This window comes from Rhinoderma darwinii, chromosome 3, assembly GCF_050947455.1.
Source record: "Rhinoderma darwinii isolate aRhiDar2 chromosome 3, aRhiDar2.hap1, whole genome shotgun sequence".
Classification (NCBI taxonomy): domain Eukaryota; kingdom Metazoa; phylum Chordata; class Amphibia; order Anura; family Rhinodermatidae; genus Rhinoderma; species Rhinoderma darwinii.
In genome coordinates this window covers 3,768,768-3,792,776 of record NC_134689.1, presented here as the reverse complement: position 1 = coordinate 3,792,776, position 24,009 = coordinate 3,768,768, and the positions used below count along the sequence as shown (strand labels likewise).

At 48.9% G+C, this 24,009-nt stretch overlaps 2 protein-coding genes across 5 annotated transcripts; both read right to left on the bottom strand.

Moving 5' to 3' along the window:
* Nucleotides 1–859: 859 nt before the first annotated feature.
* On the bottom strand, nucleotides 860–4,486 carry TMEM121B (transmembrane protein 121B). The gene has a single exon (XM_075855696.1). It carries the CDS (start codon nucleotides 4,389–4,391, stop codon nucleotides 3,390–3,392), a length of 1,002 nt encoding a protein of 333 aa, XP_075711811.1. The 5' UTR covers nucleotides 4,392–4,486; the 3' UTR covers nucleotides 860–3,389.
* Nucleotides 4,487–10,086: 5,600 nt separating this feature from the next.
* HDHD5 (haloacid dehalogenase like hydrolase domain containing 5) lies at nucleotides 10,087–22,018 on the bottom strand. 4 transcript variants are annotated; one of them, XM_075855694.1, is made up of 9 exons: nucleotides 21,923–22,018; nucleotides 19,746–19,899; nucleotides 17,483–17,686; nucleotides 16,293–16,429; nucleotides 15,698–15,791; nucleotides 14,962–14,995; nucleotides 13,183–13,357; nucleotides 11,558–11,746; nucleotides 10,087–11,398 (listed from the first exon to the last, which is right to left on the bottom strand). In XM_075855694.1, the coding sequence occupies exons 2-9, from the start codon at nucleotides 19,872–19,874 to the stop codon at nucleotides 11,065–11,067; spliced, it is 1,296 nt and encodes a 431-aa protein (XP_075711809.1). In that variant the 5' UTR covers nucleotides 19,875–19,899; nucleotides 21,923–22,018; the 3' UTR covers nucleotides 10,087–11,064. The 4 variants fall into 4 exon arrangements, with proteins under 4 accessions (XP_075711809.1, XP_075711807.1, XP_075711810.1 ...); XM_075855692.1 differs by lacking the exon at nucleotides 21,923–22,018 and adding an exon at nucleotides 21,735–21,906; XM_075855695.1 differs by lacking the exon at nucleotides 21,923–22,018 and adding an exon at nucleotides 21,735–21,904 and having other exon boundaries at nucleotides 16,317–16,429.
* Between the last annotated feature and the right edge of the window lie 1,991 nt (nucleotides 22,019–24,009).

Sequence of the window (24,009 nt, the reverse complement as noted above, 5' to 3'; positions counted from 1 at the left end):
GACACGGCACGTCGTTTTCTATACGGAGTAGTCCTGGGAATCGCGTTGCAATGAAACCTGCGATGTATTTATTTTTTGCCGCAGGTGTTATAATGTGGAAACGGTGCTAATTCACTGTAGACTGAGCTGTTGCCCATGGCAACCAATCAGATCCAAGTTTTCATTTTCCTAGTGCAGACAAGATACGAATGAGTAGCCCATAGCAACCAATCACATTACAGCTTTCATTTCGTTGCATCTAGAAATAGAAAGCAGTGACCTGGTTGGTTGCTATGGATGCATAACAACCAATCAGATTTCAGCATGTATCTTTTTAGTGCAGATTAGAAAATGAAAGCAGGGAGCTGATTGGTTGCTATGGGCAACACATGTACATCCTGTCTGCATTGGTTTTATATATGAGGCCTACATTTACTAAGACCGGCGTAGCTAATGCTGGATAATTGGCGTGATTTGTGGTAAATTTATTAAAAGCCGCACGCCTCTTAAAAAAATTTGGCGCATTCTGAACTATATGAAAGGTAGAAACTCCACGCGTACTATGATGGCGTAGCATTGCACCAACATTTTCGCTATTTTTACCGATATTTCTCAATGTGGAAAAAAAGACATCTCCCTTGAGGCCACACCCACTTTTCTTGTCACTTTCTAAATTTGGCGAGCGCCTTTTTTGGTGCAATTTACGCCATTAGTAAATGTAGGCCATTGTGTCTAAAAGCAGAATAAATTCATGAACTGGTTAGGACGCTCCACCTCTGAAATCATCTGCATATTACATCAGCAGTACTTCCTTTTCATTCAGTTTTTACTGTACAGTGTAAAAGAAATCTCAAGTTTCTACATGGAAACCATCAGCAAGCTGCTGTTTACAGATCTGTTATTCTTATTTAGTACTTTTAGCATATAATAGTGTCCACTAACAATAGGCAGATTTGACTACTCAAACTTTTTATAACCGGCACAGCATATTTAATATAAACATAAAGCAAAATACGGCTTCCTAGTAGCGGATAACCTACTTGTTGACGGTTTCCATCTCTTTTTTTTTTTTTCTCTGCTGTTAGCTCCGTTTTGGCATCCTGACGGTAGTCATTGTGACATATTTCACCGCAACATTGACTACTGCCGTCAGTGGCAATATGGAGGAAGCGATAGTCTGAGATGTGCTGTGTAATTTGATGTCAGCGCAGTCTATGGAAATGGAGTGGGTACAGCTGGTGACGTCACAACAGTCTGCCCACCCGCTTCATTCTGACGGAACAAAATACCACGTCCCAATACTTAGTATACCCCCGGGGGGGCTAATAGTGATTGTGTAGGGTCCGGAGACCAGACAGTCGTTTTAATTAGAGGTGGAGCGTCCCCTAAATAAAAGCCACAGGGGTCAATAATATATCATATAGAAATAAAAGAAACATATATAAGACATCAGCAAATATAATCAAATTCCTTTAATCCGGCATCAATAGTCTTGGTGTTTTGTCAGATATTCTGGATTATTGGACGTGCACAGAAAAGTATCTAAAACTCACGCGTAAGAGCAGAGAAGCTTCACAAAGGAATTTCCTATTTGGTTTTCTCTACTCTGTTTTCTGCTTCCGGACAGAACTGTGCTGGGAATAAGTGCCGGACTATCGGACTTTCTGGATTATCGAATGTCGAATTAAAGGAATTTCACTGCATTATTAAATAATGAAATGCAACTTGGTATCATTGACATTAATAAAGGGGAAAAATAATTAGAAAATAACGTGATAATTACATCGAAAGTGTCTGCGGTTATAATACAATATTTCCCAAAATGTTATCCTAAACCTCAGAAAACTCTGCAACCGCTCCGTAAAGAAAAAAAACGGAGACCCCGAAATCTACAATATTCTAGGAGCCCATAGACCAGGGCGAGGATAGATAAGGCAGTGCTAGTTTCAGGGCACAGACCTGATAGGTGTGACCAGTACATAATGGCGGCCTGCAGCCGGCGCACGCGGTGACAGAACCGGGAGGGAAGCGGACAGACTTCAGCATCTTTTCCTGCATTTGGTACAATATTTTTTACATTTCACTTTGACATTAAATATATATTTTCTCAAGATATTTTAATACAAAAAATTATATTTTATATTCTAACCTGTAGGGGTCACTGTTGCTAATATTAGACGCTTTAGCTAAAGCGACACCTGCAGGTAGATGTGAGTACTGCAGCTATGCTGAATTGGAGACTCCCAGAAGAAACCTGCAGCTGCTGTAAACTTCTTTCTCTATATCATTTCATCCAGCCTAGATTATTTTCTTTTTCTTTTTTTTTCACTACACATCATTTTTATATTTGGAGTTACCCTTTAAATACATATTATCCTGTGACCACAACCTCAGTGCCCCTATATCTTCTCATCGTAACACCGAGGCTCCCGTGGTCGCATGCAATACTTTGGGGATTACCGGATTAAAGAACCAGCTAATAAATGTTATTTTTAGTTAAAATAAATACTTTTTTTTTTTTTTTACAATTTGTTTTTCACATTATACTAAAATTAAAGGGTACGTGCACCTTCAAAATCTTCTGACGTGCCATTGAGACACAGATGTTATCTATAGGGTCCGGGAGCCGAGACCTCCATCCTTTGGCTTCACTGACATAAGGACAGGGCCATTTCCATGTGACCGATGCCTCAATTATACGAGATGGAGCAATGGCGCCCAATAGGGTCACCTATTCCCCATCCTTCTGTGTGTCCTCTCGGCCGTTCAGCAGAGCCAAGAGTGTTCACAAGTCCCTACGCTGCACCCTGACTCCTTAGCAACAGAAAGTGTCATTTAAGGAGTCAGGGGACTATTTCTGCTCTTCTTGCCACTTTGGGGGCTCGTTATTGGGCGCACGACCCCCGACTTTACATTGTACAGATGCCGTGACTGACAGAGACTTTGCTAGTGACGGGTTCCCTTTAAAACCTCCAATTATAAACGATTACAGGATGGCACAGCGGGTAATCACATGACGTCTACAAACGAATCATCCTTTAGCTACCACCGATATATGCCAACGCGTTTTTTTCACCCAACCCGAAGACGTTGCGTTTGACCCCACAGACATATAGATCCCAGGACCTCTCAGTCCTACAGCACCCGCTTAGAATCCCATATTCCTATATGACGTCCATACAATATATCTGTAGCTTCATGTCTTCCGTATTCAGGCCCGTGAGGCAGTGTGACACTTGAAGACACTAGAAGGGTCTCTTGAAAAAATTAATAAAAACATTTGCATCGTGAGATCCTCTGAGGAGTCCGGGCCCTCAGTTATTTTCCTGGCAGTGTTGGCAGGGGAAGAACGATGAAGAGGACGGAGGAGGGGGTCTTATATGACCATCAATCACCCATGATGGGAAAGCTCAGTTCTGTGATGTCACAGCCAGCGTATTGACGTAGGCATGGGGTCCCATATCGTTTTCAGACACGCAGTGGCTGAACTGTCCCGGAGGGCGATCCGCGTGGTCAGGACCGGGAGATTTAAGGAGACAGCAGAGCTCCAGGACTTCCAGCCAGCGGCAGGCCAAGAAGAAGACGTTCTTTAACATGAACACGGACATGGGTTGGTTGGCCGGACCCAACATCAAGAAGCAACGAACGGCCAAGAGAGGAGCGTCCACCAACGAGCTGCAGAAGAGGCGAAGGAAGAGGCGGCAACAGCCGGCAGGGGCTACAGAGTCCAACTCCGACAACCAGAGAACGGGGGACGCCAAAGCCACAAAGTAAACTACCAATAGGGGGTAACGGATGAGAGGGGTTATTAGCGGTAGTTTCCCTTCCAGCATGGGCTCCAGAAGGGCGTAGCTGTCGAGCAGGTCCAGGCAGGAGGCGAGGAAATAACCACTTGCTCTTTGGTGCGGCCATCCTCGCGGATCAACGGTGAGCGAGCGCACCAGAGCCCATAGGAGAGGGACGGAGAGGGCCACAGTGAGTCTGAAACCTGTTCTGCCCAGTGGTACCCCGGCCTCAATCTGATCCACTATTGGGGTGCAGAGTATTAGAGTCACCTTGGGGGTGAAGGCTATAGCATATATCAGCCAGGCCAGGTGGCTATAAGCAAAATGCCCCTTTTTTGCCCGGTGAACTTGTCCATATCCTGCGGAGCTGAGTGACCCCTGATAAGCTCTTTGGCCCCTGCTGTTCTTGGAGTAGAAGATCCCCCATCCGGCAACCACAACCAGGTCAGTGGCTATCCAGGAACACCAGTACAGGTCAGTGCCGGCGATCAGGTAGAGGTCCAGCAAAGCCCCCTGGGCCAGTAGCAGCACCACGGAGAGCACCTTATAACAGCCACGTAGAGCACAGCCCGGGCCCCCTCGTGGCAACCTTCCAGGGCCCCCATGTGGAAACTCCCCAGCCGTCATCCCCAAAGTGGAGGTGGTGGAAGAGGGGGCCAAGGAGGGGGGGCACGAGGGGGCCACGGGTAGTGGGGAGAGTGGAGGGGGCAGGATGTCGGGGGTTGGGACTATAGGGATGAGAAAAATGATAAACTTAGTAAAGGTTGGGGGGGGGGGGTGTAAGTTTCTACAGCCAAGGGGGATGCATTGGATCCAAAGTGAAAAATGATCAATCCCCTAATGAGAATAAGGTCTAGGGGGAATATTGGGGTGCACCAATGCCGGGGTGAATCCGGACATGAAATATTTGGGAAATAAAGAGGGTGCACTAATAAAGGGGTGTGCCTAGGCCCTAAAAATCATCAGAACCAGGTAAATAATGGGGTGCACCTTGTACATCATCAGATATGAAGTATGTGGACAGTAATATCTGTGGGTCACCAGGGTTGGGTTATGTGGGTAGTAAAGTAACTGGCACAGGGGGGTATGGAGGTCTATGGTGCCAGTAGTGGAGCAGGGTTTGAGGTGCACTGGGGATAGGGTGACTGCTGTGGGTGTATAGGGTGACTGCTGTGGGTGTATGGGGTGACTGCTGTGGGTGTATGGGCTGACTGCTGTGGGTGTATAGGGTGACTGCTGTGGGTGTATGGGGTGACTGCTGTGGGTGTATAGGGTGACTGCTGTGGGTGTATAGGGTGACTGCTGTGGGTGTATAGGGTGACTGCTGTGGGTGTATGGGGTGACTGCTGTGGGTGTATAGGGTGACTGCTGTGGGTGTATGGGGTGACTGCTGTGGGTGTATGGGGTGACTGACTGCTGTGGGTGTATGGGGTGACAGCTGTGGGTGTATGGGGTGACAGCTGTGGGTGTATGGGGTGACAGCTGGCAGTGATGCTGGGTAATAGGGCTGATTACAGAGATAGTAGATAGAGGAGGCACAGCTGCTAGGAGGTAGTAGACAGCAGAGGCTTCACCCCGTCCATCAGTCCAGTTATTAGGGTGCAGGGGGTGCACTGACCTGGGGGTGCAGATGAGGGTGTAACACCCGGAAGAGGCTGCAGGCTGGAAGATGTGACATCCCGGGAATGATCGCTAATATCACCGGAGGATGCACAGGGTTCAAGGGCCCTCAGGATCCCGGGGACACTGCTCAGGGGCCCCGGTAACCGGGATAACGAACAGCCGGGGAGCAGCAGCGGCTCCTTCTCTGCGGCCGAATGAATGAGTTACAGCTCTGCCACCCCCTAGTGGTGAGAGGAGGAGACTGCAGGGGGGAGGAGAGCGCTACAATGTATCGAGCAGAGTTACAATGTATATAGAGCAGAGCCACATATTATATAGCACGACATCCAAGCAGCACATATACAGAGCACATAAACATCCACATTGTGTGCCGGACTACACGTCTCAGCAGCTCTGACCACCTCCTTCTGCTCTTACATCTTCTATAGGATGACAAACACATCTATTCAGACAGAACTGGTCACTATAGTAGATGGTCTGGATGTCTGACCCTGCCCCCGTCTAGTCACCCTGCAGCTGTGCTGCCCCCGTCTAGTCACCCCGCAGCTGTGCTGCCCCCCGTCTAGTCACCCCGCAGCTGTGCTGCCCCCCGTCTAGTCACCCTGCAGCAGTGCTGCCCCCATCTAGTCACCCTGCAGCTGTGCTTCCCCCATCTAGTCACCCCGCAGCTGTGCTGCCCCCCGTCTAGTCACCCCCCAGCTGTGCTGCCCCCCGTCTAGTCACCCCGCAGCTGTGCTGCCCCCATCTAGTCACCCTGCAGCTGTGCTGCCCCCATCTAGTCACCCCGCAGCTGCGCTTCCCCCATTTAGTCACCCTGCAGCTGCGCTGCCCCCATCTAGTCACCCTGCAGCTGTGCTGCCCCCCATCTAGTCACCCTGCAGCTGTGCTGCCCCCATCTAGTCACCCTGCAGCTGTGCTGCCCCCCATCTAGTCACCCTGTAGCTGTGCTGCCCCCATCTAGTCACCCTGTAGCTGCGCTGCCCCATCTAGTCCCCCTGCAGCTGTGCTGCCCCCATCTAGTCACCCCGCAGCTGTGCTGCCCCCATCTAGTCACCCTGCAGCTGTGCTTCCCCCATCTAGTCACCCTGCAGCTGTGCTGCCCCCATCTAGTCACCCTGCAGCTGAGCTGCCCCCATCTAGTCACCCTGTAGCTGCGCTGCCCCCATCTAGTCACCCTGCAGCTGTGCTGCCCCCATCTAGTCACCCTGTAGCTGTGCTGCCCCCCATCTAGTCACCCTGCAGCTGTGCTGCCCCCATCTAGTCACCCTGTAGCTGCGCTGCCCCCATCTAGTCACCCTGCAGCTGTGCTGCCCCCATCTAGTCCCCCTGCAGCTGTGCTGCCCCCATCTAGTCACCCTGCAGCTGTGCTGCCCCCATCTAGTCACCCTGTAGCTGCGCTGCCCCCCATCTAGTCACCCTGCAGCTGTGCTGCCCCCATCTAGTCCCCCTGTAGCTGCGCTGCCACCCATCTAGTCACCCCGCAGCTGTGCTGCCCCCATCTAGTCACCCTGTAGCTGCGCTGCCCCCATCTAGTCCCCCTGCAGCTGTGCTGCCCCCATCTAGTCACCCTGCAGCTGTGCTGCCCCCATCTTGTCACCCTGTAGCTGCGCTGCCCCCCATCTAGTCACCCTGCAGCTGCGCTGCCCCCGTCTAGTCACCCTGTAGCTGCGCTGCCCCCGATCTAGTCACCCTGCAGCTGCGCTGCCCCCGTCTATGGCATGTAATTGCATCAAATATGATAATTTTCCCTTTAATGTTTCATGTTGATTTATTATGTAAGTCAGCGGCTCTCAAGCTGGAGGCTGCCAGGACATGCTGGGAGTTGTAGTTTTGTAACAGCTAATGGGTTGCAGGTTGGAGACTACGGACATGAATGATTGATGATAGAAGTAAAGGGTTAATATTGTAGAAATGACATAACACCCGCAATGGGGAAGAGGAGCGGCGATCACCGAGGCCTCAGTGGCTGAACCTCAATATGCGTCCCGGCAGGACAGTTACTTGAAGCTTCTGGTCCCCAATTGAAAATGTGTAACAGGGTCCCCAAAATACCATGTCCCATGTATAGCAGTGCTGTCCCTTTATATAACTGCTCCCCCTATAGTGCCCCCTCCCCCAGCTGCTAACATCAGCCTACAAAATCTATAGGTATCTCTCCCTCCCCCGTCCTTCCACTGACCAAGACATAAATGGTGCGTACGCCCGGTGACGATTTCCCTCATATATAAATGGAACGATTATTAAGCTACAAACCCGTATATAATCTCCAGGTGCCCCCGCTCTGCCCACGGCCGCCTCCTCTCTTCTCTATCTCATGGCGTCCGCCCATCTCCTCCAACCACCTTATCACCTCTCACCGGTGGCTCATGTATGGCCCCTTTTAGGTTATGTTCACACGTAAAAAAAAAAGACCTTGTGGAACCGGCCACAAAATCCGTGGTATAATCCGCTCTTGATTTTGGCGTGAAGGTTAGCCGCGAATTTTCATTCTTTGCGTTGCAACAACCGCCGTTATTTTCCTGGCAATCGGCAGTTATAGGGCGGCAGCCGCAGGTGGAAGGAATGTAGTGCTACGTGATCGCACGGGGTCCTCCGGAGTGGGAGTTATTCTCTACCCTGCCTAATAGAGGGGTCTTGACCCGAGAACCCCCCTCTAAGACGTCCATATGTTGTATTAGAAGCGGTTCTCATGTTTGAACTCGATTCAAATAAAACAGGAAAATCCCTTTAATTTCCGGGCAGCAGATCCCGCGCTCCCGCTCTGACCGCCCCATAACAGCAGCGCATTATATGGTTGTGTTCAGATGGCACTGGTTTCTTTGGGTGCTCGAGGTAGGGTCCCAACCCGGGTATAGGTTAAGAATTTGTACTCGGCACACCTTGCTTGTGTTACAAAAATATATTTTTATTTTTATTATGGATGCCAGAGGCTGTATGTGCGACGTCGACGTTTCGGTCAGACAGACCTTCGTCGGGCACTAGAGAAATGTACAATTGATTAGATCATGGCATGGGTATAGGAGAACTATCACTTAAGATTTACATGATAACATCATAAAACATGTCATATAGGTGAAAAAACAGAGCGTATAACTGGGTCAATTCAAACAAAGTACACCTAACACATAGGACTATGAAATCAACGTGAAAATTAAAATCAAAAACGAAAACAAAAACAAAAACGAGGAAACAGAGACCTGGATCCCATGTACATGCAACACATCAGGGAATGTACCATATGGCTATGGAGAGAAATCTTTTGTCTAGGAAACTCATAATTTGGACGATACGAATCGTTGTGCGCGCACAAGGCGCGGTGGAATCACATGATGATCTATGGTACTGATTTAAGGCATAAATATAGATACGGTCGTCATATTTTACGGACAATATGGAGGTACAACTCAGGTATACACAATGCAGGTATATATAATGCAGAAATAAACACAGAATGCATCACTGAAGAAAACATGGACATAGACATGTCATATAGAAGCGACCAGAAGGTGGAGACAAATAGATGATACAGGTGAAATAGCGGGGGTGTAGTACCCTAAACATCTTCAGATGATGTGTATCTTACCTGAGCCGTGCTGGGGACTGGATCGGTACAAAATGATGCGTGTATAGCGCTGCTGTGGTCAGTAACCGGCGGCTTACCGCTCTGACCAGAGCGGTAAGCCGCCGGTTACTGACCACAGCAGCGCTATACACGCATCATTTTGTACCGATCCAGTCCCCAGCACGGCTCAGGTAAGATACACATCATCTGAAGATGTTTAGGGTACTACACCCCCGCTATTTCACCTGTATCATCTATTTGTCTCCACCTTCTGGTCGCTTCTATATGACATGTCTATGTCCATGTTTTCTTCAGTGATGCATTCTGTGTTTATTTCTGCATTATATATACCTGCATTGTGTATACCTGAGTTGTACCTCCATATTGTCCGTAAAATATGACGACCGTATCTATATTTATGCCTTAAATCAGTACCATAGATCATCATGTGATTCCACCGCGCCTTGTGCGCGCACAACGATTCGTATCGTCCAAATTATGAGTTTCCTAGACAAAAGATTTCTCTCCATAGCCATATGGTACATTCCCTGATGTGTTGCATGTACATGGGATCCAGGTCTCTGTTTCCTCGTTTTTGTTTTTGTTTTCGTTTTTGATTTTAATTTTCACGTTTATTTCATAGTCCTATGTGTTAGGTGTACTTTGTTTGAATTGACCCAGTTATACGCTCTGTTTTTTCACCTATATGACATGTTTTATGATGTTATCATGTAAATCTTAAGTGATAGTTCTCCTATACCCATGCCATGATCTAATCAATTGTACATTTCTCTAGTGCCCGACGAAGGTCTGTCTGACCGAAACGTCGACGTCGCACATACAGCCTCTGGCATCCATAATAAAAATAAAAATATATTTTTGTAACACAAGCAAGGTGTGCCGAGTACAAATTCTTAACCAGCAGCGCATTATAGACTGCGGATTCCTGGAACACATAGGACGGTCACGTGTTCACCGGCGGTCATAGACGCCCACTGGATGTGTCCGATCCGACCGGATCCCTATGACAGGCGTGCAGCGACAAAGCGGGGATTTTTCATGTATTTTCCCGTTTTCCCCATAGAATTAATTTACGCGCCACAGACAGGACAGGAATTATTAAGAAAATGCTGACAATAAAGTAGATATTTTTTATTCAGGCTTTAAAATCATCAGGTGCCGGATTATCAGACATTCTGGATTATCAGACATTCTGGATTATCAGACATTCTGGATTATCAGACATTCTGGATTATCAGACAGTCATTCTGATGTAAATATTCTACCGCTCTATCTCCGCACATTATCAGTCTCTGGATTTCGCTGCTGAGGTAAAGAAGCAATAAATAGATTTTAAAATATTACATTAAAATAGATTTACACAGCGAGGACCCGAATCTATGGGGCCCGTACAGACCACGGGGCCCACACCTGGAGCGGTCAGCGCAGAGGATTCATCGTGACCACAGAGCGCCTCACAGTCCCATGTAAATAATGAACTTTCTAATAGACTTTGTGTTTCACTTCTCCACCATAGATGTCTGCAAGATCTCTGCTTGCTGTCAGTGATTTAGAACATTCATGTTTACATCCAAAGGCCATACAGACGTAATATTTCTCACAGCCGAAGCTTTGTTACAATTGTATCCAGTCTAAAAAAAAATCCTCTGTGGGCTAAACCGGTTGGACTCCACTGATACATTGCGACAAACCATCAGGAGAGAGATATGTGCTGCAGTGTTTACCTCCCGGAGGATTGTCCAGACTGGATATGACTGTAAGAAACCCTCAACTGTGAGGAACATTAGGTCTGTACAAGTTCTAGTTTCCTTCATTGACAGCAAGCAGTGGTCTTGACAATTGTAAGGGATTGAAACACCAATACTGTTAAAAAGTTGCAGAACGTTTCATACAATGATCACGCCGCATTTACATAAAACTGGAAACCCCCTTTAAGTGAGGTGGGCTCGTCCCAGTCTACCCTGTGTATACATGATAATATAAAGTATCTCAATCATCCTGATAGACGGGCGGACGAGGAGTCATCAGGATTCACAGAAGGCACATCCAAAAAAAATCTACAAAATCCCTGATATGGAGAACCGGTCACTGGAATTATTGGGGCTGAGTGACATCACCGACACCCCCAGGTCGGGACCCCCATCCCTCCTTCTTCAATATCAGCTCCAGAGCCTCTCCGACATCTTGCACCACATAAGACGCCTCCACCAGACTGGGGTCAAATTTAAAGTCCCGGTGTCCATGGAAGACGGTCTGCGTCACACACTCTTGTGGGTCGCTGGGCACCTCGCCCTGATTGCTATACACGCCGGTGCACACCAGGATTGATTGACAGCTGTGCGGACGGGTGGCCGGAGATTCTCCTCTTTGGCTCTGCAGACAGCGGTTGTAAAGATTGGCGCCATATATGTCAGCCATCGGATTATCCCTAAAGCAGAACATTGGGATAAAAAGGGCAGAATCAGAATGAAATCTTACGTTGGTAAATTCTATTTTTAGTCTTTGATCCCGACTGTAATTCAACAACTCGGCATAAAAACCAGCATGGAGATCGATCATTTCTCTCCATACCGGAAAAAAGACTCACCCGATGGCATACAGCGTCCGGACAGGGCTGCTCCACCTGCGCGCCCTCGCCTGGCTCACAATCAGCTGCTCGGCAAATCCATAGGTCACAGGGCTGGGTTTACCAATCAGAGCCTCGTACCGCAGCTCTCGCCCGGTGATTTTATGGTATAAAGTTTCCAAGCAAAGTAGAAATGTGCCGTGACCAAACCTGCGCCGAGAAACAAAGATGAGAACGATCCAGATAATAGGAAAGTATCAGAGAATCAGCCTCCTCCGTAATCAGGCTCATCTTTCTGACCGACCGCTACACCGACGCCTCTACCCTGTGCCAATCACTACACCGACGCCTCTACCCTGTGCCAATCACTACACCAACACCTCTACCCTGTGCCAGTCACTACACCAATGCCTCTACCCTGTGCCAATCACTACACCGCTACACCAACGCCTCTACCCTGTGCCAGTCACTACACCAACACCTCTACCCTGTGCCAGTCACTACACCAACACCTCTACCCTGTGCCAGTCACTACACCAACACCTCTACCCTGTGCCAGTCACTACACCAATGCCTCTACCCCGTGCCAATCACTACACCGCTACACCAACGCCTCTACCCTGTGCCAGTCACTGCACTGGTTGCCCATCCCCTTCAGAATAAAATTCAAACTTCTTCCTCTCCCCCACGACGCTCTCCCCAGTGCTGCACCTCCTTACATCTCCTCCCTCATCTCTGTCTACTACTCGGGCTCTACGTTCTGCCAACGACCTTAGATTAAAATCCTCCATAATCCGAACCTCCCACTACCGTCTCCAGGATTTCTCTCGTGCTGCACCCGTCCTCTGGAATGCGCTACCCCAGACAATCAGATTAATTCCCAATATCCACAGTTTTAAACGTGCCCTGAAAACACATCTATTTAGACAGGCCTATAACATTCCCTAATCTGACTCCTTTTCATGGCCCTCCAGTTAGATTAGTCATCAGAATAAGATTCCCTCACACTCCTTCTCTTCATGTCCGTCATACACGGATAGTGGCTGGTGACCGGCTCATGCAGCTTTATGTTACCACCGCATGTGTATAAAAATGGCCGGACCATTGTACAGAACAAACACTGTTACACTTTGTGTCTCCCTTATGTCCTCATAGATTGTAAACTCTTGTGATCAGGGTCCTCACTCTTCTCCTCATAGATTGTAAGCTCTTGTGATCAGGGTCCTCACTCTTCTCCTCATAGATTGTAAGCTCTTGCGAGCAGGGTCCTCACTCCCCAGATTTGAATTGTAAATGAACTTTGTCACTATGTAATGTCTGATATTGTTTGTTTCATGTCCACTCTAAATTGTAAAGTGCTGCGGAATATGTTGGCGCTATATAAGATTATTATTATTATTATCATCTAAAAATCAGAACTGACGGGTTAGAAATGACAATATTTCGAGTCCTATACAGAACAGCCCCTAGTGGTGGAAGAGTAAACAGCACTGTTTGTAAAATGTACTGCTCCCCATAGACTTCTGTGAAATGCTGCCTCCTGGTGGCTGTTTATAATACTGCGAATCTCAAACACTGGAAATACCATAATTGAATGAAACATGTTGTATGATCTTTCTGTACAGGACGAGTTCCTTTCTACTGACCTGGGCATCTGAGCTTCAGCCATCCAGAGCAGATCCATATTACAAGCCAATATGGGGATGTGCGGATATGGCACCTGAGTGCCCCACTCTGCCGGCCTCCCTCCGCTCAGCAGTATATCCAGGATCAGCTGCAGGCTGGTCTCCCACCGCACCGGCTCCCCCAACAAGACAACGGCTGCGAGATGACAACAGGGCGTTCTCTATCACACGCTCAACACAATACAAACTCCATACAAGTAACAACATCAACGTCACGTCCACAGCAGGTTGTGGAAATTTCAGAACGGCGATGAATAGGGTTGAGGTGCGCTGTGGCCTCTGCTGTGGAAAAAGATGGCCGCCGGTCCCCATTGTTGCAGTGGGGGGCTATGCCACCCTGTTTTTCCTAAAGATGGGACACTCGTTCACCTGCCCATTCGTGTGTAGCGGAGTGTACCGTGTGATAGTCGCCGCTGCACAAACCTCCGTTATTTAGATATCGCTTCGGTTATATTTGGCGCCCGATATGTAAATAACCTCCTGAACCGTCAATGGGGCGTTTCTTTTTTTCTAAATGTCAGGGGGGGTGTTACTTATCACTCTGACACTGTCCAATCAGCTACGGACCGTGCGAGAGCGGCTCGTGCTGTGTGATCTCTCTCGCGAGATCGCAGTCTGGTCGTTCTGCAGAGGGCGTGCACGCGCGCCCGCACACACATCTCTGACGTCGCCGCTCCCGACAGCACTCCCGCCGCCGCGGAACAGAAGACGAGAAGAAGATCTACTCACAGCCAGGTTTGTGTAGATCTTCTCCTCGTCTCCCGTCGGTGATGTGCGCGCATGCGCGAGGGCGCGCGCACGCTCTCTGCAGAACGACAGGACTGTGTGATCTCGCCAGAGAGATCACACAGCACGAGCCGCTCTCACACTGTCAGTAGCTGATTGGACAGCATCAGAGCGATAAGTAACACGCCCACCCTACCAATTACAATAAAATAATCGCCCCATTGATGGTTCAGGGGGTCATTTACATATCGGGCGCCAAATATCACGGCAGCGATATCTAAATAACGGAGGATAGAACTTTTTTTTCTTTACTATAGAGGAGCCTATGGGAAAAAAACACCACAAACCAAAACTCCTGTGCGCCTCGGACACTCAATCTAACCCGAATACCGACTGTCAGAGACTCACAGGAGCCGCCGTCAGTCCAGCTCACCGATTCAGATGACAGCGGCGTCATGAAGCTTCTCTGTATTACGGATACATAGAAGCTGCAGCGCTAAAACAAAACACAATGTTTGATAAAACTTTATTTAAAAAAATCTTTCGACTGCCCAAACACATAAAAAAGGCCTTTAAAGTAACGTATGGCCGCAGTGATTTTGACCGCAACGAAAACGCCAAGAAAAACGCTATGAGTGACGTTCGTCAACCTTCTAATATACTTTGCATTTCAATTACTCACCAGATTCCTGCTTGCTGTAGAGAATAGAAGCCATCTTCTTTACCTCCAGAGGCTGAAAACTTTTCTTGATCCTGACCGGCTGACCCGGGTGCGGGGAGAGCCACCGTGACGAGCCACGCACCCGCGTCAGGAGAACATCATCTGGACGGGTCTTCAGCTTCTGAAGTGTACTTATTCACTGACAGCAAGCAGATGATGAGGAAATGAAACGCAAAGTCTACTAGAAAGTTGCAGAACTTTTTATTATACAACGATTGCGCTTTATTTATAGCGGACGGGGCCCGTTCCTGCAAACGATTAACGACTAGAAACAAGATCAGATCTAACCTCACCTTCTATGGCTGGAAGCTTCACACGGACCGTGACCTGCAGAGAGAAAACGAATGTTAACCCTTGCACGACTTTATCCTGGAACATATCGGCCTCAGTTATATATATATATACACATACACTCATATATATGAAGACTAAATAAGAAATACAATAAAAAATGTTGCAATAGAAATCGCCTACATGGCTCAGGGCATAGAAAGGGGAGTCCTTCTGATACGGCGCCACCTCTCTGAGCCCCTATGTATTTAGGTTATTTAGGGGGAACAGGTCCCGGTTCACTGGGACATAACATTAAAGTACTGGTCACAATGGCAGCCATTGAAAGACGCGGTAACTATAGGGGGTGCAGAGGCAGAAGTGGCACCCGGGCACAAAGGCCCCTTTGCCACATAGGACCCCAGTATTATACATGGCACATAGAAGGTGGAGACGCTGTTACACATTTTGCATTAAGGCCCCGGAGCTTCAAGTTACGCCACCGGAAAGATGCCCCCAACGTCCCGTCAGACCGCCACTGAACAGCGCCCCTGGTGATGGGAATGTAAACTGCACATTTGTAATGTCTCGAGCTCCACGTGGTCTTCCAAAAACAACAGCGTCCCGTCTGACTGTCAATGCCCGCTGGGAGTTGTAGTCCTGCAGTAGTTGGCGATCGCTGCCACAGACTTGTGAAGTTTATGATAATCAGACACAGAAATAACCATCACACGCGGGTCAGGTCATATTTATACTCACGTCGCTGCTCGGCCTACGACTCTCGTCCACCATGTCCAGCAGCGGGTACGCCTTCCTCACAGCTTCAATCGTCACCGCGTTCTTGAAGCCCAGGCTGCGGACGGTCAAGGAGTTCGAACAGAAAGACATTTATAGAAGTAGAGAAACATCGGGGTGACAGGACTCCATCTCCTACCTATGCGGTAAAAAAGAGGGGGCGCTTATTCTGGCCTGACTGGCACCTCCGGGGGGGGGGGGGGGGGGAGGCATTTTGCGGATGCATCTGATGCATTGGCGCCATACACTTCATATAGCTGCAGGCCGAACAATCAAACGCACGCGCGATCAATACGTAGAGAGATAAGCCGCTGCCAGACTCTTCTGGCAGCAGCTTATCTCCTTGCAAACAAAAGGATCGGGCATGTTGGAATCCCCCCCCCCCCCCCCCGACATCAGGGAAGAGTCGGGACTCCGCCATACACATTAGATGGTCGGCCGCTCCCGTTGATGGGTTCAGCCGACATACGTCTAAGGTGTGCGGCCACTTTAAGTCAGTTCTGAGAAGATGCCCTAATCTATAGGGGACCTGTAATGGGACGTATAAGAGAACACACACCCCCAGCCATAGATATGAGGATACTCCTTGGCGACGTCGTCCACCGGACCCTGACCAGACACGAGGACGCACTTATCCTGGAACTGATGAAACATTCGCAGCGGACTGTGGGCCAGGATGACCTGATCAGCAGAGACCTGAGGGGAGAATATACAGGACAATGAATTGCAAATCGGTCGCATGACAGTCACATTAACCCCTTCACGCACCTGGACGTAACTGCACGACCTGGTGTGGGGGTTGGAGTATGGAGCGGGCTATACGCCGCTGGGTATTACACCAGACACCTCGCACTAACGGCCAGGAACAGGGATCGCTCTGAACCTGGCCGTTTAACCACTTAGATGCCGCGGTCAATAGCAACAGTGGCATCTAAGCCGTTAGAAAGAGAGGGGTGGCCCCCTTCCGTCAGCCCGTCGCCCCCGCCAGCAATGCGATCGCGGGGTGCCGATGGTTGTCATAGCATCCCAGGGGGCCTAATGAAACCGCCAGGTATGCCTGTAAAAATTACAATACACTGCGATCGCTGGTTCATATCCCCTGGGAGGACCAATAAAAGTGTAAAAAATTGTTAAATAAAGTTTTCAGTAGTCAAAAAATAAAATAATATTAGAAGTAAAAAAAAACAAAAAAAAAAACTTTTTCCCGTTTTGCCTCTAATGTAAAATCGAAAATAACAAAAATAAGTTTATAAAGTGATCAAAAAGTCGTATGTACCGAAAAATGGTACCAATAAAAACGACAGCTCGTCCCGCAAAGCACAAGCGCTCACACCGCAAAACCGACGAGAAAATAACAAAGTTCCGTCTCTCAGAATGCGGCGACACAAAACATTTACTTTTTAACAAAAAAAGTTTTTTCTTTGTAAAAGTAGCAAAACATAAAAAAAAACATATAAACTTGGTATCGCCGTAATCGTATTGAGCCGCGGAATAAAGTGAAGTTGTTGTTTTTACCGCACGGCGAAAGCCGTAAAAACGAAGCCAATGGAGGAGTCGCAGTTTTTTCCAATTCCACCCCACAACATTTTTTTACGTTTCCCAGTACATTATATGGAACTACAAATGGTGGCGATAGAAACGAAAGCTCCTCCTGCGAAAAACAATCCCTCACAGCGCTCTATTGACTTCTCGGAGCGAACAATTCCGGAGCGCGGTTTCACGTACAATATACACGATGGCGGTTCTTACCTCGATGCCCAGCACTCTGCTCAGCTCCGTCGCTCTCTCCTGGCGCAAGCAATTGCTGGCATTAGTCACAAACACGACGGGCACCGCCAGCTTCCCATTGTGGTCCAGCAACTTCCTAAAAGCTTCGGCAGCCCCGGGTATAGGATTTCTGCCTCTGACCAGCACCCCATCTATGTCAAACAACAGGCCGAAGCTCGGAGGCGACTGAAAGACGTGAAAGTTCAGGGTCAAACATCCCAAAAATCACAGCAGCAGAATAATAAATCCATCAACCCTTTCACTGCCGAGAATTTATGTCCGGATGGTTTGTTACAATGTATCAGCGCAGGTGAAATGTATCAGTCTGGAATCCAGGTCGTATCGCTCACAGAGGATTGTCTAGACTGGATACAGTTGTAACAAATACACTACCGTTCATAAGTTTGGGGTCACCCAGACAATTTTGTGGTTTCCATGAAAACTCACACTTATATTTATCAAATGAGTTGCAAAATGACCAGAAAATCCAGTCCAGACATTGACAAGGTTAGAAATAATGATTTTCTCCTTCAGACTTTGCTTTGGTCGCTCCATTTGCAGCAATTCCAGCATTGCAGACCTTTGGCATTCGAGCTGTTAATTTGCTGAGGTCATCGGGAGACATTCCCCCCCCCCCATGCTTCCAGAAGCCCCTCCCACAAGTTGGATTGGCTTGATGGGCACTTCTTGCGTGCCATACGGTCAAGCTCCTCCCACAACAGCTCTATGGGGGTGAGATCTGGTGACTGCGCTGGCCACTCCATTACAGATAGAATACCGGCTGCCGGCTTCTTCCCTAAATAGTTCTGGCATCATTTGGAGGTGCTTTGGGTCATTGTCCTGTTGTAGGATGAAATTGGCTCCAATCAAGCGCTGTCCACAGGGTATGGCATGGCGTTGCGGAGTGATCGCCTTCCTTATTCACAATCCCTTTTACCTTGTACAAATCTCCCCCTTTACCCCAGACCATCACATGACCTCCACCATGCTTGACAGATGGCGTCCGGCGCTCTTCCAGCATCTTTTCAGTTGTTCTGCGTCTCACAAATGTTCTTCTGTGTGATCCAAACACCTCAAACTTCCATTCGTCCGTCCATAACACTTTTTTCCAATTTTCCTCTGTCCAATGTCTGAGCTTTTGCCCATATTAATCTTTTCCTTTTATTAGCCAGTCTCAGATATGGCTTTTTCTTTGCCACTCTGCCCTGAAGGCCAGCATCCCGGAGTCGCCTCTTCACTGTAGACGTTGACACTGGCGTTTTGCGGGTACTATTTAATGAAGCTGCCAGTTGAGGACCTGTGAGGCGTCTATTTCTCACACTAGAGACTCTAATGTACTTGTCTTGTTGCTCAGTTGTGCAGCGGGGCCTCCCACTTCTCTTTCTACTCTGGTTAGATCCTGTTTGTGCTGTCCTCTGAAGGGAGTAATGCACACCGTTGTAGGAAATCTTCAGTTTCTTGGCAATTTCTCGCATGGAATAGCCTTCATTTCTAAGAACGAGAATAGACTGTCGAGTTTCACATGAAAGCTCTCTTTTTCTAGCCATTTTGAGAGTTTAATCGAAGCCACAAATGTAATGCTCCAGATTCTCAACTAGCTCAAAGGAAGGTCAGTTTTATAGCTCCTCTAAACAGCAAAACTGTTTACAGCGGTGCTAACATAATTGCACAAGGGTTTTCAAGTGTTTTCTAATCATCCATTAGCCTTCTAAGACAGTTAGCAAACACAATGTACCATTAGAACACTGGAGTGATGGTTGCTGGAAATGGGCCTCTATACACCTATGTAGATATTGCATTAAAAACCAGACGTTTGCAGCTAGAATAGTCATTTAGCACATTAACAATGTATAGAGTGGAATTCTGATTAATCTAATGTGATCTTCATTGAAAAAAACTGGGCTTTTCTTGCAAAAATAAGGAAATTTCTAAGTGACCCTAAACTTTTGAACGGTAGTGTAGGTTTTCGGGCTGCTGTTCCTATTCACTGACAGCAATCACAGTTCTTACAAATGGTGAGAAATTGGAACACAGAATATATTAGAAAGCTGCAGAACACGACGCAATGATTGAGCTTTATGATCCTCTTCCCCTACATTAGTCTCCCCTCTGCTGCGCTGGTGTCAGGACAGAACCCGTCAGTAAGGTCGTTTATAGGACGTCCTGGGGTGCCCACCGTGCGCCCGTCAGTCAGGACGACACTTGCTGCCACTTTGCTCTCAGACTTGTTGGGGGTGATACTCACATTAGACGCTGATAATCCTCGCACTCCTGGGGGTGGCACAGTGGGTGATACTTCTTGGGGCCAACCTGATAATAATCTCTTCTTCACCAGCCTGGAAAAAACCCGCTGCCAACCAACGCGGGCGCCCATTGTCAGCAATCAGCATAAAGATGTCCTGGAAAAGGAGAAAAACTGTCAAAATCCAGCAAAAGAATTGGCAAAACTTTATAATGTATTACTGGCACTGCCAACACCCCCCCCTGCTAGACTGGCACTGCCAACACCCCCCCCCCTGCTAGACTGGCACTGCCAACACCCCCCCCTGCTAGACTGGCACTGCCAACACCCCCCCTGCTAGACTGGCACTGCCAACACCCCCCCCTGCTAGACTGGCACTGCCAACACCCCCCCCCCCTGCTAGACTGGCACTGCCAACATCCCCCCTGCTAGACTGGCACTGCCAACACCCCCCTGCTAGACTGGCACTGCCAACACCTCCCCCTGCTAGACTGGCACTGCCAACACCCCCCTGCTAGACTGGCGCTGCCAACACCCCCCTGCTAGACTGGCGCTGCCAACACCCCCTGCTAGACTGGCACTGCCAACACCCCCTGATAGACTGGCACTGCCAACACCCCCTGCTAGACTGGCACTGCCAACACCCACTGCTAGAATGGCACTGTCAACACCCCACTGCTAGACTGGCACTGCCAACACCCCCCCTGCTAGACTGGCACTGCTAACACCCCCTGCTAGACTGGCACAGCCAACACCCCCCCTGCTAGACTGGCACAGCCAATACCCCCCCCTGCTAGACTGGCACAGCCAACACCCCCCTGCTAGACTGGCACTGCCAACACCCCCTGCTAGACTGGCACTGCCATAATACTTGACCCCCTGCTAGGCTGGCACAGCCAACACCCCCCCCCCCCGCTGCTAGACTGGCACAGCCAACACCCCCTGCTAGACTGGCACAGCCAACACCCCCTGCTAGACTGGCACAGCCAACACCCCCCCTGCTAGACTGGCACTGCCATAAGACTTGACCCCCTGCTAGACTGGCACAGCCAACACCCCCCCTGCTAGACTGGCACAGCCAACACCCCCCCTGCTAGACTGGCACAGCCATAATACTTGTCCCCCTGCTAGACTGGCACAGCCAACACCCCCCTGCTAGACTGGCACAGCCAACACCCCCCCTGCTAGACTGGCACAGCCAACACCCCCTGCTAGACTGGCACAGCCAACACCCCCTGCTAGACTGGCACAGCCAACACCCCCTGCTAGACTGGCACTGCCAACACCCCCCCCTGCTAGACTGGCACAGCCAACACCCCCTGCTAGACTGGCACTGCCAACACCCCCCCTGCTAGACTGGCACAGCCAACACACCCCCTGCTAGACTGGCACTGCCAACACCCCCCCTGCTAGACTGGCACAGCCAATACACACCCTGCTAGACTGGCACAGCCAACACACCTCCTGCTAGACTGGCACTGCCATAAGACTTGACCCCCTGCTAGACTGGCACTGACAACACCCCCCCTCCCTAGACTGGCACTGCCACCAGCTCACACCCTAGCAAGACTGGCACTGCCATAATACTGGACCCCCTGCTAGACCGGCATTACTAACACCTCCCTTCCTGCTGGACTGGCACTGCCAACACCCCCTGCTAGACTGGCACTGCCAACACCTCCCCCCCTGCTAGACTCGCACTGAAAACATCCCCCCTGCTAGACTGGCACTGCCATAATACTGGACCCCCTGCTAGACCGGCATTACTAACACCTCCCTTCCTGCTGGACTGGCACTGCCACGATACCTCACCACCTGCTAGACCCGCACCACCATGCACCAGACAGGGCTGCACTTTCCTCTCACCCCATAAGGAACTTTCCCAAAAGAGCCAAAACTGAGACTCACACGAGTGACTGCGCCCGTCAGCTTCTAAAGTCACTGATTTCATGACAGCGAGCACAAAAACTACAACTCCCAGCATGCACTTACCGGTGATTTCCCAATAATATACCGACGAGCCTGACGGGATATGTGGTTCACCCCCGAAACAGTATTAAGAATTTAAGCCCGGGATCTCCATTTGACAGTCACAATAAAACGTAGAGATAATTACAACGAGAACCGTGAGAATATAACATAAAAACGGATCTTGAAGACTCGGACGAAGCTATACATACATGTCCTCGCAGATCAGGCGGCTTGTTCTTGGGCGGCGGCCATGTTTATGAAGAACACACATGCTCACTGTCTATGAGATTGGCGTACACAACATGGCTTCTCCAGGGGGACCTATGATCACAAATTAACATGTTCTCTTTCGGGAGCATGACGTCAACGGCTGAGACGCCTTCTATATTTTTATTCATGTTTAGTCACAAGGAAAATCTGAGGTAAAACGAAAGTAAAACTTCTTCCAGAGTCTCGATGAGACGGCCATTGTTTTCTTATTTTTTTTTTAAACTTTCTTACGTCTTTATCATACAGTGCGTTTTATACTCTGAAAATCCGTTTTCTATCGACCATTTTGGTGGAACTCGATTTTTCCGATGTTTTGGCGGTTAAAGACACACTTACACTTTTTTCGACGCTCTAGCCGCTGCAGTAGCGGCCATATGATTTATTTATGTTTGTGGACAGAATTTTTACGCTGACACGTATCGCTCTTGTTTGTGTTTTGTGTAAAATAAAGCAGCGGCCATTGTGAACGGTTCCGTGTTGTAAACATAAAATCCCATAATAAAATTGGCGCATGCCATTTACTACATTTTTCGCCACATTTTGCTAAGTATATCTTTTTCTACGTGGCTGGAAATCGCTTTTTCAGGTTAGGCTTTGTTCACATTTGCGCTCAAGCCTCCGCAGCGGATTCTTGATGGGAAGAATAGCGCTGCATGCAGTTCTATTCTTCCCGTCAAATCCACAGACACCGTGGCCGAACCTGACGGACCCCATTTTAAGTTAATGATATACATTGGGTGTCGGTGGTATTTGCCGTACAACGGATCCGGCGTTGCATCCCGTTTTATATAAAGAAGCCAGGACGCAGATGTGAACAGAGCCTTGCGCTGCGGTTTACGTGCTTTTTCCGTCAAGTTTATGTCCCTATAAAAGTCAATGGAGGGAAAGGTTTACCTTAGAAATAGCATTAGGGACCATTATTAGGGACCACTGATGATCATGAGAGTGACGGGACGGAGATCCTTTTAGCTTATTCCCTGCTTAGCGGCGCTGCCAGGTCTCCACCGTTCAGGGAACACAGCTCCATTCACTTCATTTTTTAAATCGCTGGGGGTTTAAAGTAGGGGATGGCAACTCATCGATCGCGATCGACTGGTCGATCACTGCTGGTTCCCATGTGGCTCGGGCGTCGGTGGCACTGGCAAGCACCACTTTCGACTTTTATCTCCATCCTGAGCAGGTGGTTGCTGATGGCTGCAAGTTGGCATAGAAGGGGATGGAGGGTGGCAGGGGGTTGGTTATGGTGTTTTCGATTGCTGAGGGTGGTGTGCACAGATGGGTGAAAGTTGGCACCTTTGGAGTGGATGGGCTTTCAAGTTTGGAGAAGGGTCATTGGAAGAATGGCTGCCATCAACAGAGCCAGTGGTCCGTTACAGGGTGGTATCCACAGGATATGGCATAAATGTCCAATAGAACCGGTTCCCACCTATCTGTAGAGCCGGACCCCCGGCCTATCTTCTGCCGCTATTACAGGGCGCCGACAGCAAGTTCCAGGAACAGTTTAGCAAAGCGCATTTCGCTGTCCACCTCGTCATTCAGTGGCCGGAGCCCAGCGAACGAAGGTCGGACAGGGGGCGCCAAACTAGGTGGCGGCGGGCCCCAGAGGTGGGACCTGCGTTTATTGAGCATTTATGGTATATCCTGTGGATATGCCATAAATGCCGAGATGAGAAAACCCGTTTCAGGCTCGGATATCTACCATTAGCCAAGAGGGTTGTCCTTGAATGCAGTGCCCTGAAGAATGGAGGTTGGCATCAACAGATTGTGGTCCCCGTTGACACGGGTTCAGTGAATTGTGATGTTCGGAGGTTGGCATAGGATGGGGTTGACTGGAATATGTATATATATGTATATATGACAATATTATTTTTGGGATGAGTATAGTTATGTCACTATTATCTCTGCAGTACTGTATTTGGGGGCACTGGGCAGCACAGCGGGCACAGTCCCGGGTAGCAGCAGGGTGACACTGTCAGGGCACCCGGATGGGGAGTTTGTGTTGAGAAGGTGGGGAGGAGGATGAAAA

Bases quoted from the DNA above. Each gene is read 5' to 3' on its own strand.
- HDHD5 (XM_075855694.1), bottom strand. From the start codon at position 19,874: ATGGGCGCCCGCGTTGGTTGGCAGCGGGTTTTTTCCAGGCTGGTGAAG. The intron at 11,747-13,182 runs GTCAGTAGAAAG...TTCTCGGCGCAG, and splicing joins GCTGAAGCTCAGATGCCCAG to GTTTGGTCACGGCACATTTC. The intron at 11,399-11,557 runs GTGAGTCTTTTT...GTTCTGCTTTAG, and splicing joins CGGACGCTGTATGCCATCGG to GGATAATCCGATGGCTGACA.
- TMEM121B (XM_075855696.1), bottom strand. From the start codon at position 4,391: ATGACGGCTGGGGAGTTTCCACATGGGGGCCCTGGAAGGTTGCCACGA.